Source organism: Lactuca serriola, chromosome 4 (genome assembly GCF_051521515.1).
Source record: "Lactuca serriola cultivar US96UC23 chromosome 4, Lser_US96UC23_V15, whole genome shotgun sequence".
NCBI lineage: Eukaryota > Viridiplantae > Streptophyta > Magnoliopsida > Asterales > Asteraceae > Lactuca > Lactuca serriola.
The window spans coordinates 151,116,512-151,132,360 of record NC_136411.1 but is presented as its reverse complement, the minus strand read 5'-3'; the positions used below and the strand labels follow the sequence as shown (position 1 = coordinate 151,132,360).

Below are 15,849 nucleotides of genomic sequence, written 5' to 3'. Positions count from 1 at the left end.
CCAGAAAAAATTATTCTAAAAAATATAGACGATCTAAATGTAAAAAAAATATTAAACAATATATTAAAAAAATGTCAAATAAAATCTAAATAATAAAAAATATAAATAAATAAAATAAAATGTAAGTGTAAAAAACAATAATATATATATATATATATATATATATATATATATATATATATATATATATATATATATATATATATATAAAACAAAAACAAAAAATTAAAAATAAGGGTAAAATGGTCTTTTTGAATGGACTAAGGATATACAATGCAACTTCTTTAAACCACATGGATACATCTTATCACCAAACCATAGGACCAAAATTGTAATTTACTGTTAATATATCTTATAAAACATAAATATATATGTGTCTTAATAATTGTCACTTCCTTTTCTTTCAACTCTGTGATATAGTTTTTTCTTTATGAAACTAATTGGTTGTTCTGTTAGTTTTAATTTATCATCAAACTGATAAAGGATATATCTTTTGTTGACGTCGAATCGTTAGATATTGACCTTTATTAATTGAAACTAATATTAGTTAACTATTGAAATTTAATAGTTAGATTGTACAAATTGATAAAATATAAATTTGCAGTGCGGTGCGGTTTGAACCTTAGTTTTCTAACTTCAAACCACAAATCGTACTGTAAATTGATGTTTATAAAAAATACAAACCGTAATCTGCACCGTAAAAATCAAAAACCACATAATGCAGTAAGGTGTGGTGTGGTGCGGTGCAGACGATTTATGCGGTTTGATTCACATCTGTAATTCATATAACATGTATGTCAATAAAAAAATACAAAGTTTTATAATGATAAATTAAAAAATACAAAATTGAAAACTAAGTGATTAAATCTTTTCAAAAAAAAGTTTACTACATAAATAGAATAATTTGATTACTTTTATTGATAGTGTAAACTTTTTTAATTATAATTTTAAAGATTCTTGACACGTTTGAATGTATATATCATCTTATATAACAAAGTTAATTGTTAACCCTACTTAATATAATATTCTCTCTCCTTCACAATGTCACACGGTCTCTTAAAAGGGCTATCACATGTATCTTGTAGTTAGAGAGAGAGAGAATCACAGTAGCAAAGGAGAGGCCAGGAAAATTTCAGAAATCCACAAATAGAGATAGCTCCCAAGACACACTCTTATCCTTATATCTTCATCTTCATATATCTTCTCATATCAACCAATTCTTCATTAATTTCTCAAATGGCATTTTCCATTCGCCATTGAAGAACCCTCCTTTTTCCATTCCATTCTCAATACACGGAAACAATAAAAACAACTCAGAAGCTATGGCACCGAGGTCAAACAGAGGAAAAGGAAACAAAACCAAAGCCGATAAGAAGAAGAAGGAAGAGAAAGGTCTTCGTCTTCTTCTTCTCTTAATCTTCTCTGTTCTCTAATCGGAATCTCATTCAGAATCAATAACAGTTACAGTAACATGATTTTTAATTTTTGCAGTTGTTCCTAGTGTTCTAGACATAACTATCATCACTCCTTATGAAACTCAAGTTATACTCAAGGTAAATTACAACTAAGGATTTGCGAATTCATTTACTTTGTTAGATGGATTTCAACTTAATTTGTAACGAAAATGCAGGGCATCTCCACAGACAAAATACTCGACGTGAAGAAATTACTAGCTGTTAATGTCGATACTTGCCATCTAACCAATTACTCTCTCTCACACGAGGTGAACTTCCCATAGAAATTCACGATAATTGCATTAATTTGGTTCGAACATTTCAGATTAATTATCAATAACACTCGTTACTAATTACCAAAACTATTGATGAATAATTACTATGTTTTCGGCGCTAATTTCAATCCTTGATTATTGGAGAAATTGGTGACAAAACTAATTCCTAGAGCCTAAATTCTGAAACTCACAACACCATTAAAGCTGTAATTAATGATGAACAGCATGTCATAGTGAAATTGGTCTGTATTTGAAAATTTTGGCTCTAGAAATAAGGGGTAGACTGTAATTAATTATTGGCATTGAAAATGTCTGTAAATCTGTAGTAATTTGTTGGCATTGAATAATTTTGAACAGGTTAAAGGAGCAAAGTTGAATGATAGGGTGGATTTGGTTTCTTTGAAGCCATGTTTGATGAAGATGGTTGAAGGTAGGTTGCTTTTTTCACCAATATCCCACAAAACTACAAACAATAAATCATCGATTAAATCTTATATATACATTTATATCAACATATATATGCATATAAATGTATTTATTTAGGTATAATATTTTCTTGACTTTTTTTGGGTTTTTAAATATTTGATATCTACAACTCCTATGAAATATCGCTTGTCTAGATGACTAGATCTTTGGATGCAGTTCAAACAAGGAAAAAAAAATTGAAAGCTTTTTAAAGAAAAAATTGAATGCATATTCCTAAAGCTGTCATATTTATTAAAGAAATCACAGCTACATAAGATAGATTTCTTAAAATAGTAATGTTTTTTTTTTTTACAAAAAGGTTTCAGTTAAAAGAATATTTATTTATTGTTATTATTATTATTACACTATAAAACTGATTTTTGTTGAAATTGTTAGTTTCATTAAATTGCCACCTCTAGTTTTATTAAATTGCCTATATGTATTTAATGTTTCTCTTTTACATAAAAAAAATTATTTAATTACTTATTAATGCCTACATATTATATGTTTTTTTTACTAAATTATATATTTTTTGAAAAACAAAAAATTATTGATATAAAGGCATATTCTACCGAAATGCCCAAGGGATACATGACAAAATTATTGTGTACACCAATGTCGTACGCTATGGCATGTTCTTTACTTATTTTTAAAAGCTCACCCAATCGTGAATTAAATGATTACACAAACCTCGAAAAACAATATAAAAACCCAATTGGGAGGATAGAAAAACTATTAAATATTTCTGCCAATTATCTTTTTTTTAGTATTAAATAATTAAGATTACGGAATTTCAAACAAATATTATACAACAAAAGTTCTAATTCTTTCACTGATTGTTTTTGCTTCTGATTTTAGCTTTAAATAGTCAATGTTAAAGAAACAATATTATGATTGTAATACAATAACTTTTATAATTATATTTTATACATAATTATTATTATTACTTTTTAAATTAAGAATAATTTAAACTCAAACAAAAGTTTTGTATGAAATCGATGTGTTTTAATAGGCACAGAAATACTCATTTCACCTGTTACATATAAGTTTCGTCTTATTAATTTTGCCACTTTATATAACCCAATGGGTTCATTCTGCCACCAGTAATTTTTTTTTATATATTTTTTTAGTTATACTTCTGTCTTTTGATTTCCTTCAAAGTTTTCCTTATTATTTATTTTTGTCTTTTAATTTCCATAAAAGCTTCCTTTGCAATATTCCCAACTTGTCCATTTTTGTCGGGTAGTTTCACAATTATATAAAATTACCAATAACTTTCTTACTTTTTATATTTTTATGGAATTTGGAGTTTTACATGTTTATAACGCTCTTGAAGATACGTATCTGTTTGGAAAAAAGTAAATTTGAGAACTATTTTACTAAAAAATTAAAATTAAAACAATTTCATAAATTAATACTTTTGAAAAGTTACATAATTATATATTATATATAAGTAATATGGTATAACGGAATAGCTCATGATATATACTATAAATTAATGAGATATGTTTTTGTATTTATTTAGCATAGCAAGCTATTATTTAATTAGTTGATATAATGTTAATCATTAAAATTACAGACATAATATAAAATTATATGTCAGAAGGTTTATTTTTATAATGTCATGTGATATTTAATTTCTCTTTTGAAAAATAAATTATATCGATTTATAGAATATTTGTAAAATTTGAAGACACGTGTTTTATATTTACAAAATTGCCATTGACATTTTTGAAGAGGACTACACGGAGGAGGCGCATGCGGTGGCGCACGTGCGGAGACTATTGGATATCGTCGCGAGCACAACGCGTTTCGGGAAGCCCAAGGCGAGAAGAGCCACCACAGTCGCCGGAGGAGAAGCTCGATCCAAGAAGGGACGATCTCAAAATGTGCAGGTTACAGCCGGCCGACCTGTCTCTCCCTTGTCTGATGGAGGAGAAACCGTTGAAAATGGCGGTTCCTCCGAAACAGAGACAACTGCGGCTGCAACTTCTCCGGTATCGGGGAACCTCGACATGGCAGCCATTCATCCGGTTCCGAAGCTCTCCGATTTCTACGAATTCTTCTCTTTCTCAAATCTCTCTCCACCTATCTTACGTAAGCACCAGGTTTCCTTTTGAGTTTTCGTTCTTATCGGAGATTAACGCCAGTTTAATTAATCGATCTTTGCCATTTTTAATTCTCAGAATTGAAAAGAATTGATGGCCAGGATGCGCAGGAGAAGCGCGAGGGCGATCACTTCGAAATGCAGGTTCTCTCTCAAACTCACACACATTGTTTCTCGAGACGAAACTCCATTGTCACACAATTATGAAATCATAAATTGCCATCACAACTTACAAAGTTGTTTGTGTCGATCATAAAATTCAACATACTTTGAAGAAAAAACAGTGAATTATTCGCAAAGATGATAATATCTTCTCTATTTGCAGATTAAAATATGTAACGGAAAGTTATTTCAAGTAGTTGCATCCACAAAGGGCTTCTACGCCTTGGGAAAGCAGTTTTTGCAAAGCCATTCCCTGGTGGATCTTCTTCAACAGCTCAGCCAAGCTTTTGCTAACGTCAGTATATTATTTCCTTTTCTGCTTCATCTCTATGTTCTCTCTTCTATTAATTGGAAGAAATGTGTAAGAGAAAAATACTCAGTTTTATGTTGAAATTATGCAGGCATATGATTCCTTGATGAAAGCCTACTTAGAACATAATAAGGTAATATATAATTGATGCTATAAGAGTGTAATTGGAAACTGACATTATGTTTTTTTTTTCAGTTTGGTAATCTTCCATATGGTTTTCGGGCCAACACTTGGTTAGTTCCTCCATCCATTTTGGACTCAGAATCAAACTTCCAGCCACTTCCATCAGAAGATGAAAACTGGGGTGGCAATGGTGGAGGCCAAGGGCAAAATGGTCAACATGACCATAGACCATGGGCCACAGAGTTTGCAATATTAGCCAGCCTTCCTTGCAAGACTGAGGAAGAAAGGGTGATTCGTGATCGAAAGGCATTCTTGCTTCATAGCTTGTTTGTTGATGTCTCTATCTTTAAAGCTGTTTCAACCATACGCAAAGTCATAGATTCTGTTGCAACATCAAACTGTTCTCCAGGATCAATAGTACGTGAGGATCGTGTGGGGGACTTGTTTATTACAGTGAGGCGTGATGCAGCTGATGCAAGCTCAAAGTCAGAAGTGAAGGTAGTTGGTGTTGGGTCTCCTACCATGTCTTCTGAGGAAGTTGCTATAACAAATTTACTCAAAGGAATAACAGCAGATGAAAGTGCAGTAGTCCATGTAAGTATGCCTTAACTCAATCTCCTGTTAGCTATGGAATCTTTATAAATATAGCCAACTTTTACTGTTTACAGGACACCACCTCCCTGGGTACTGTATTTGTAAGACATTGTGGATATACAGCAACTGTAAAGATTGTTGGTGACATCAAAAAGGCAAAGTTCATATCACAAGATATATCGATTGATGATCAACCAGAAGGTGGAGCTAATTCCCTTAACATTAACAGGTATGGACCTGTGTCCTCATTTATATACATGTATAAAGATTTCTGAAATTAATAAATTCCAAATCATAATAACAAAAGATCCCCAAAATCATTAGTACTTGTTTTGTGTGGAACCTTTTACAGCTTAAGGGCTCTGCTTCCCAACTCAAGAGATGTGGAATTATCAGGATCCATGTCATCTGAACAGGGGAATGTTGAAGCTTCAAGGTGTTTGGTTAAACAAGTAATAAAAGAAAGTTTGAAGAATCTGGAGAAGTCAGAAGCTTCTGGAAAGCCTATCAGATGGGAATTGGGATCTTGTTGGGTACAACATCTGCAAAAGCAGGAAACACCATCAGGAGACAATTCACCCAATGAAGATAAAGCTGAAACAGTGGTTAAAGGCTTAGGAAAACAATTTAAAATGCTGAAAAAGCGGGAAAAGAAGCAAAATGATGCTGATTCCTCTGATGAAACAGAAGAAAACAATTTAGGTCAAGAAAGCAGTGTCAGTGAGTCAGACATCAAAGAGTCAAACTCGGAGTCAGAGTTGACTAAATTGATTCCAGAAGAAGCCTTCTTAAGGTTGAAAGAAAGTGGAACTGGTCTTCATTTGAAGGTTTGTTCATCTCTTTTCAAAAATAAAAGCAAGGAATTACTTTCATACTTTGGTTGAAAAGGCTAAGTGCTCTCTTTAATCTTTATATGCTCCTTGTATAACAGTCACGAGATGAGCTTATTGAAATGGCACATGCTTATTATGATGAAGTTGCATTGCCTAAATTGGTAATATACCTTTTTACATAATAAATTTTACCATACACTTGAATGGCAAAATGAAAATTTTGGTCTTTTTTTTAGGTGACAGATTTTGCATCACTTGAACTTTCTCCGGTTGATGGGCGAACACTCACTGATTTCATGCATTTAAGAGGGTTACGTATGCGCTCTTTAGGACGTGTGGTGAGTTTTTTGAATAATGTTCCAAGATTTCTATTTACATTTATTAATAAATAAAAAATACTAATAAATATCTGACCTACTCTAATTTTACTAATTAGGTTGAACTTGCTGAGAAGCTTCCTCATATACGATCACTATGTATTCATGAGATGGTGACACGTGCCTTTAAGCATATACTTGAAGCGGTTGTTGCTTCTGTTGAAAATTTTGCTGAGTTGTCAGCAACAATTGTGTCAGCTTTAAATTTCTTGTTTGGGGTGTGGGGAATAGATGATAAGAGTAAAGAATTTACTGAAGATCAAAGTCTTAAGTTACATTGGTTGCAATCTTTTTTGGCAAAAAGATATGATTGGAAGATGAAGGATGAATACCAACAGTTGAGGAAGTTATCAGTTCTCCGTGGACTCTGTCACAAGGTACCATTTCACATCAACTTTTTTTTTTTAGTTTTTCAATTTTATAAAAAAATAAAATACTGATAGCTTCAGTCACATCCAGATTGGTTTGGAATTGGTTTCACGAGACTATGATATGGAAACTCCAAATCCGTTTAGGAGTTCTGATATTATCAGCATGGTCCCCGTTTGTAAGGTATCTCTCTCTCTCTCTCTCTCTCTCTCTCTCTCTCTCACACACACACACACATACAAAAAGAAACAGCCCCTAACATTGATGTATATTTAACAGCACGTATTATGTTCTTCTGCTGATGGGCGTACGTTACTAGAATCTTCCAAAATTGCCCTTGATAAAGGAAAACTAGAAGATGCAGTTAACTATGGAACCAAGGTAACATTAAATCAAAAAGTTTCATTCTTTATATGAATAAAAGCAAGGTGTTATTTGTTAACATTTGTATATACTATATACAATATTGAAGGCACTTGCAAAGATGATAGCTGTATGTGGTCCTTATCACCGAACCACTGCTAGTGCATACAGCCTCCTTGCAGTAGTTCTTTACCACACTGGTGACTTCAATCAGGTAAATAAATTCATGTAAAAATCTATTTACTATTCTCATGGAAAAATCTACCTTTTTGTTAAATAAATATAATCCTGTGTAATGTAGGCAACAATTTATCAACAAAGGGCTTTGGACATAAACGAGAGAGAACTCGGGCTTGATCATCCAGACACAATGAAAAGTTACGGGGACCTTTCGGTCTTTTACTATCGTCTCCAACATATTGAACTGGCGCTCAAGTAAGTCAATCTTGTTGACTTTTTCGTCAAACATTTGACCAGGTGGTTAATGATTAATAAAATAAATTAATATTACATTGTGATTGTGGTTTTCACAGATATGTCAATCGTGCTCTGTTTCTTTTGTATTTCACTTGTGGACTCTCTCACCCCAACACAGCTGCTACTTATATTAATGTGGCTATGATGGAAGAGGGTATGGGAAATGTCCATGTTGCCCTCAGATACCTTCATGAAGCCTTAAAGTGTAACCAAAGATTACTAGGAGCTGATCACATACAGGTCCCTCTCTCTCTCTCTCTCACACACACACACAGTTGTTTGACTAAATATGTTTGACTCTACAGACTGCTGCAAGCTATCATGCCATAGCTATAGCTCTTTCATTGATGGAAGCTTATTCCTTAAGCGTGCAACATGAGCAAACTACATTGCAGATTCTTCAAGCAAAATTGGGAGTAGAGGATCTTCGTACTCAGGTAAGCATTCTACTTTAAATTTTTTACCCATTATAGCAATGAGTTTTGAATTATGATGACATGAGTTCAAATAAAAACATTCTAAATATTTTGCCACGTCAGCAGTATTATTACACGTGTACATCCTACATGGACAATGACATCGCATAAGCCTTGGAACAGATTTCAGATGATGGTGTATTGATTTGTGTTTTTTTTTTTTTTTTTGTTTTTTTTTATTTTGATGTGATTAGGATGCTGCTGCATGGCTTGAATATTTTGAATCAAAAGCATTAGAGCAGCAAGAAGCAGCAAGAAATGGAACTCCAAAACCAGATGCTTCGATTGCAAGCAAGGGTCATCTTAGGTATTAATATGGTATATCCAATTTTTACCCAAATGTAGAAGACTGTTTAATTTTTTACCTCTGTTGACTAATAAATATACTTTGACTTCATTCTTGCAGTGTATCAGATCTACTTGATTTCATTAATCCAGATCAGGATTCCAAGGGAGGAGATGCACAGAGGAAACGTCGTACCAAGGTAGTTAAATACAGAGTTTAACAAAGCAACAAAAGTTTTTTTTTTTTTTTTTTTTTTAACAAATATATTTTTAGTACTTAACTTGACCTACAAACAAGGTTTGTTTGGTTGGATGGAATGGAATTGGATGGGGTAATGGAATTAGCAAGGTGATGGAATGAGTGATTACATTCCATGGTCATGTTTGGTTAGCCTAGTTGAACGAAATAAATTTTTGAATGGAGTTTTTATAGTATATGTAAATAAAAAGATATATAACTTTAAATATATATTCTAAACATTATTGTAATTACAATTAACGAACTTGAATGTGGAAACCAGAAAATGAAAAATAAAATAAAGTATATTCTGCTACTATATTATCAGGCATCACCAGTTGGCGAAAAGTCTCCTGAAGTACAAACACAAACAGATTCAAAAAACAATGATACTGTTGAAACCACTACTATTCAAGAAGATGAACCAGAGGTGGTAATCCAAAAACCGAAAAAGGACGAAAATACCCCTAAAAATGTAACACTAGTCACAGAAGAATTCCAAGAGCCAATCTCCGATGAAGGATGGCAAGAAGCCAATCCAAAGATCCGGTCAGGGTCAGGACACACGGGTCAAAAAAAGTTCAACCGAAGACGTCCGGACCTAACCAAACTACACATCCAGGAAAAAAAGGAAGCCATTGTCATTCCAAAAGTAACCCCAAGAACAAGTTCAATTTCCAAAATCACCCCTAGGGTTTCCCCAACTACCGCAACTATGGCTTCCAAGTCTGTCTCATACAAAGCAGTTGCAGTCGCCCCACCAGGTACAATTCTCAAACCCTTACTCGAAAAACAAGAACTTCACGAGGACAAAAACGTAAAAAACATCACATCAGAGGATGAGGTCAAGAATGAAGAACAACAACCGCAACCTGATGTTGTAGATCTCACAATACCAGAGGATGAGGTCATAAAAGAAGTAGACACGGTTCACGAAACTACACCAGAATCAGAAAAGTCAACAAAGTCAACGGAAGAAAATAAAGATTCAGAAACAAGTAGTAACACAACAGACAACACAACCGAAACAAACGGAAGCAAACTTTCAGCTTCAGCTCAACCATTCAGCCCTCAAAACAACGTGTACGATGTCATCCCCGAATATCCGCCAATCGCAGCTCGAGTCCCGTGTGGGCCCCGCTCGCCTTTATACTACCGAATGACACAATCCCAATCGTTTCGGTTAAAAAACGGGTTCTTAAAATACCAAATCCCTGGAAGTGGGTTCGGGTCCGGGTCAGGGTCTAGCCCACGGATCATGAACCCACACGCACCTGAGTTCGTCCCAAAACGGGCTTGGCAGGGTTCGGAAGGTGGGGCAGTTGGGTCCGGGTCAGGGTCGAGTGAAGATGAGAAGGTGAAAAAGATGAGTTCGGATGTTGAAAAAGCTGAGCTGGCGAGACAGATTCTGTTGAGTTTTATTGTGAAGTCGGTTCGTGATAACTCGGAGGTGAAAAGTGAAAGTGAGAGTGGAGTGGTTAAAAGTGATAGTGCACCCCCACAGTCACTGACACAGACACAGACACCCGCGATTATGAAGATAATTTATGGGGATGATGAAGGAGTGGTGGAGAAAAATAAAGATGATAATGGAAATGGAGATGGTGAAGGGTTTGTTATGGTGACGAAAAGGAGAAGGAATAAACAACAATTTGCAAGTGGGGTGAGTGGCTTGTATGGACATACTCAACAGCAATCTGTGTCTGCTTCCGTGCGTTGAGTTGAGTTGAATGAATAAAATTGGTTCAAATCTGCTGCGAGTATTGTTGTTGTTACTCTTGGTGTAAGAGGTTTTGTTTGACTCATAATAATAAAATCATTAATGTTTGGTTTATGTAACATTAAATCTGACAACTGGGTTGTTAGTTTTTTTCAAATATGACCATTTTGTTTTTGGATCAAATCAGTAAAAGGATAAAATACTCTTTTTACTAACATTTAACGGCAATGTTTAACAGAGATGGTGATAAAGACCATAATAAATCGAAAGGGACTGCCTATGTAACAAAAAGTAAGATTGGACACAAGTTGTAATTAAAGATTATTTGAAAATAAGTATAAGAATTTACTTAATATCGATTTATATGATACATTGAATGATTACAGCAATTGACATATTTTGTATCCAGCCTTCAATTCACAAACCAACAACAATTTTTGATTGTTATATCAATAAGATATTAAAAAAACTATATTTAAATGGATTGGTAATTAAGCCTTTTCATTAAAAAAAAGTGTTATATCAATAAGCTATTGAAAAATCTATATTTTAATATGTTGAAAATGGGTAAATGTATTGGAATTTTTGTTTGAAAACATGTTTTTAAAGATAACAAGTCTTGTGTAATATGTTATTAGGATCGGGTTCAAAATCATTTGGCATGATTCATATAAATGAAGTGTGTGGTTAACAACATATCCAAAATACATAACGTAACATGCAATTATTTATTAATTATCATTTTGTATAAATTTATTTTGTTAATTTATTGTATACTTAACGAGTCAAATCACATGAGCACAATGAATGATTAAAACGACTGTGACGCTTTTATGAAGAATAAGATGGATCGTTCTTCGGCGACGTGAGCGGAAACAAAATTAAGAGTTCGGGTTCGGGTTCTCGAATCGGACTCGGGTGCAAGTAAAAACCTTTCTCCGCAATGGCTTTCTCTTCTTCTCCTTCTTTTTCCATCGGCGTTCCTGGGCTCCCTCTTGCACAAACAGCCAGCGTCGACACCGGCGATTCCTCCACCATCTTACCATCCCCACCGACAAACCCTACCACACTCTTGTCTCTCTCCACCACCAACGGAGACATGAAACAGACAGGCTGTGATACGTTGCTGAGAGTGATCTCGAGTTTCTTAACACTTTTCCTTCGTTCTTGAAGTTTATAACCGGATCTCCGGTGAGCAGTGGGTTTTCCGGCGTGGCGGAAGGGGATGGAGTTTGGGAGTTTGTGGGTGGTGTCTCCGGTGAGTCTTTGGACGACGGCCCGGAAGTTAGAAGGGTCTGCTTGCACGAAGGTGGTGGAGTGTTGTGGTTTTAGATGAGGATCCGGGTCGGGTCCTTCTGAAGAAGCCATGAAAATTTAAAAAAAATAAATAATAATAATAATAAATATTTGTTAGATATAAACGAAGAGAGAAGATGGGGAATGAAATGGATGTGATCAAAACAATGTGGCATGTGGATATATACTGAAGCTAAAACTAACCAACCACAACATAACAGATGTAGGATTTTGGTATGTGTTATGAGTTTTGACATGCAATTTGGGTTTAGATTTATGTTGCTTTTGGTTGTTTTGCTGTTTCTGTTATCAAACACTTTCTTACTTCACAGCCACGGGAGCTTCTTTGTCTTGATGCTTAACAGATTTTGTTTTATAAAACTTATCAAATGAATAAAGTTGTATGATAATATATATATATATATATATATATATATATATATATATATATATATATATATATATATATATAATGACACAAATGCCTACTATATTTTTTAAGTTGGTCAATTTAGTTATTAAAGTTATTTTATTGTTTTATATGGACATAAGATCAAAAGTAACCTTTCTTTTTAATCATCCAGACCTATTTTAACTGGTTTCAATGGGCACATCAGCGTGTTTTACCACCACATTTTATATGCCCGTTGAATATTTTCTCTTTTCTCTCTCCATGCTCAGCCCAAATGTAAGCCGGGGGAAAATTCTTTGGCAATATATGAACTTGAAATCTACTCCTATGACCGGACAGTTCTCGAATCTCTTCGGGATGAAGCTTTTTGCATCTTTCCAACCGTAAGTCTGTTCCACAAAGCGCATACATGTACATAGGGCTGTTCACTATTCGAATAAAACCGAATTATCTAATTGGACAATTTGGATTGGACTATTTGGTTCGGATATTCGGATTTTTGGATTGGTTTTCCAACAAAACCGAATTAGTATTTTGGATTTCGGATTGGTTTTGGTTTATAAAATAAGGACCGAATAGTCCAAAAAAATCGAATAAACATTTCTTATTTATATATATATATATATATATATATATATATATATATATATATATATATATATATAATTATTTATTAATTTTGTAATTTATTTTTTCAAATAGGTTCAAAACGTTTCACCCAATAAAAAAAACATTAATATTCATTTTCTCTCGAAAGTTTTGTATTTATAAAATATTTAACTATAATATATATTCTTATTAGTTGTTTATAAATTTCAAATCACAACTAAATGATTTGTTTTTGCTTCTTGTGTAAAGTTGGGTAATATTATAATTATATGTCGTTTTAAAATGTTTCGGTTTTTGAAAACCGAATTATAAAAATTGATCCAACCGAATTGTAATTGGATCGGATCGGATTGGATTTGAATTTAGTTTGGACAATTTGGATCCATGTTTTGAAAACCGAAATCAATTTGGATTTACTTAATTGGATCGGATCAAACCGATCCATCCAAACGAACACCCCTACATGTACAAGTATCTTAGTCTTGGTTGGAATGTCATATCCATCGACGTTGCAATCTTGCTGACATTCTCTGGGTACTAACAAAGGTGTAGGAGCATGTAACATCAATGTTTCCTTTACTATTAGTTTCATGTAATGCAAGCTTTGTAAATCCGTTTCGATGATTGTGTCTCCTTTTACCACCGATCTCATTTATGTGTGTTCTATTAATCATCTTAGGGTTCTTCGTGTTAATTACTCGTAGATAATTAATTGAAAAACAATGTACATGTTTGGTGATTGGCAATTTGTATGGATATATATGAATTCAAAAACCCTGATGATAATTCTTTCCCATTTGTGCTCAAAGTTTGTTCAGATTATCACAAGGTCCGGAAGGGCAAGAGGTTCATGGGTTGGTTTGCAAATTGGGTTTCATTTTGATGTATTTGTTGGGAACATCCTTATACGATTTTATGGTGAATATAGTGGCGTAAATCATGCAGAGAAAATTCAATAAAATGCATGCGAGAGATATAGTGCCACCATCGTCAACTTGTTACTCGTGTCTGCAACTATTAACGTCATTCCATCTATTGTCATCAACGTCATTATTGATGTGGCTAAAAGAGCTGATGTGTCCATTGAAACCTACTAAAATAGGTCTTGGTGATTAAAAAGACAAGTTTCTTCTGACATTATGCCTAACGCAACAAAATAACTTTAGGGATAGAATCGACCAGTTTTTAAAACATTATAGGTCATTTGTGTCATTTCCCCTAAAAGATATTTATATATATATATATATATATATATATATATATATATATATATATATATATATATATATATATATATATATATTGTACTTCCAATATGAGATGAAAGTCACTATATTTACAAAAAAGAAAATTTCGGTTTTGATACTTCATTAATTTTTTTTCAAAAGCGACAACATTAAAAAAATTGATTTCGAGCACCTTTTATCTCAAAGATCTTTTCCTGTTATTCGGTTTGTTAATTCGGTAACAAAGATGATTTAGGTGTTTTAGATCGAACATCATCATCCCGGAGATCATTTTCTCCATATGTTTTGTGTAGCTAGTTAACATCTTCTTGTTTGATTCGAGGTGTTGATTCAGGAAATAAATTCATACCCATATGGTGAAATCTTGATGGGTTTTAGTGTGTTCGAGGTGTTGATTAAGCAAACAAATTCATACTCATTTATTGATTTGCAATGAATATTAATGTTTGTTCGAAGAATCAAACAAGAAGTTGTCAATGAGCAAACACAAAAACATACAAAGATAATGATCTTTAGTATGAAATTGTTTGACTTGAAACACCAAAATCATATTGTTAGTGAATTAATAAGTTCAATAGTAGAAATAGATCTCCACGATAAAGATGTTTGAAATCTAAATAAATGATAATGTAATCACTTCTGAAAAAACAAAAATGGAGTCTCAAAATTTTTTTTTGATAACATAGTAATTTTCATGCCAAGTTAGCATACCATTCCAATATAATGTTCTAACTTGACATGACAATCGGGTAACCGGAAATGTTCCGATGAAATGGTCAATATTTAATAAAACTGAAAGAAAAAAAATACAATGTTTGATTTATAACAAAAGGATAATGCGGTGTTAAAAAAAGAAAAACATAGTGTCTTTTATGTCATTTTTCCGAAAAACTATAAAGTATTATTTCTTGTATTAAATTAAAATATAGAAAAACATCATAAATGGTACCTTTGGTTTCCCCATATCTAAAGTTTACTCCCCGTGGTTTAAAAACATCATACATGGACTCTGTGCTTTCAAAACTATTGACGATTGGTCCTTATTGTTAACTCCATTAAGTTTTGTCCGTTAACTGAAGGAATTTTCGTCATTTCACTACCACAGTGACCATTTATGATGTTTCTCGTATTTCTTTTTAAAAAAGAAAAAATCAAATGTAATTAAATATATAAAAGGTCTCTCTCTCTCTCTCTCTCATCCCATCGTCTTCTTCAATTTTCATCCCATTTCAAATTTCTTCAAAGCCTATCTCAATCTAAACCACCACCCCACTGTTGTCAAGAGCTTATTTTAGGATATGATTTATTTCCTCCCAATTTCCTTGTTTACAGGACAAATTAGCTGTAATTAAAAGCTGTAATTAGGTGTGTGTTTTCTGTATTTGTGTATAAATTGTACCTTCTTCCAGAGATTGAAAATATACTGAAAATCATTCTCGTATTGAATTCTCTGTTCTTCATGGTATCAGAGCAATACCGGAAATAGAGATCTTTCTTTTCTTTCTCGAAACCTTCATAACACTCGAAAAAATATGCACCATGTCTGAGAAAGAAACCCCTTATGTCATTGTTCAGAATGTACAAGATGCGCCATTTCCATCCGGAATCATCTTGGATGATAAAAATTATCCATTATGGTCTCAACTCATGGACATGC

At 33.2% G+C, this 15,849-nt stretch overlaps 2 protein-coding genes across 2 annotated transcripts; one reads left to right on the top strand and one right to left on the bottom strand.

Moving 5' to 3' along the window:
- Positions 1–1,094: 1,094 nt before the first annotated feature.
- LOC145102749 (Tetratricopeptide repeat (TPR)-like superfamily protein) lies at positions 1,095–10,811 on the top strand. Its single transcript, XM_079040216.1, has 23 exons — positions 1,095–1,392; positions 1,492–1,553; positions 1,631–1,723; positions 2,087–2,159; positions 3,932–4,291; positions 4,381–4,445; positions 4,627–4,758; positions 4,865–4,906; positions 4,969–5,490; positions 5,565–5,719; positions 5,843–6,317; positions 6,422–6,484; positions 6,560–6,661; positions 6,760–7,077; positions 7,160–7,252; positions 7,349–7,450; positions 7,542–7,646; positions 7,734–7,867; positions 7,966–8,149; positions 8,215–8,346; positions 8,580–8,692; positions 8,792–8,870; positions 9,237–10,811. Exons 1-23 carry the CDS (start codon positions 1,323–1,325, stop codon positions 10,626–10,628), a joined length of 4,866 nt encoding a protein of 1,621 aa, XP_078896342.1. The 5' UTR covers positions 1,095–1,322; the 3' UTR covers positions 10,629–10,811.
- Positions 10,812–11,189: 378 nt separating this feature from the next.
- LOC145102750 (VQ motif-containing protein 11-like) lies at positions 11,190–12,161 on the bottom strand. Its single transcript, XM_079040217.1, has one exon. It carries the CDS (start codon positions 11,994–11,996, stop codon positions 11,460–11,462), a length of 537 nt encoding a protein of 178 aa, XP_078896343.1. The 5' UTR covers positions 11,997–12,161; the 3' UTR covers positions 11,190–11,459.
- Positions 12,162–15,849: the final 3,688 nt, after the last annotated feature.

What these genes read in the sequence shown, in the direction of transcription:
- LOC145102749 (XM_079040216.1), top strand. Translation starts at nt 1,323, where the DNA reads ATGGCACCGAGGTCAAACAGAGGAAAAGGAAACAAAACCAAAGCCGAT. An exon ending in GAAGAAGAAGGAAGAGAAAG is followed by an intron (nt 1,393 to 1,491) that starts GTCTTCGTCTTC and finishes TAATTTTTGCAG; the next exon opens with TTGTTCCTAGTGTTCTAGAC. An exon ending in ATGAAAGTGCAGTAGTCCAT is followed by an intron (nt 5,491 to 5,564) that starts GTAAGTATGCCT and finishes TACTGTTTACAG; the next exon opens with GACACCACCTCCCTGGGTAC.
- LOC145102750 (XM_079040217.1), bottom strand. Translation starts at nt 11,996, where the DNA reads ATGGCTTCTTCAGAAGGACCCGACCCGGATCCTCATCTAAAACCACAA.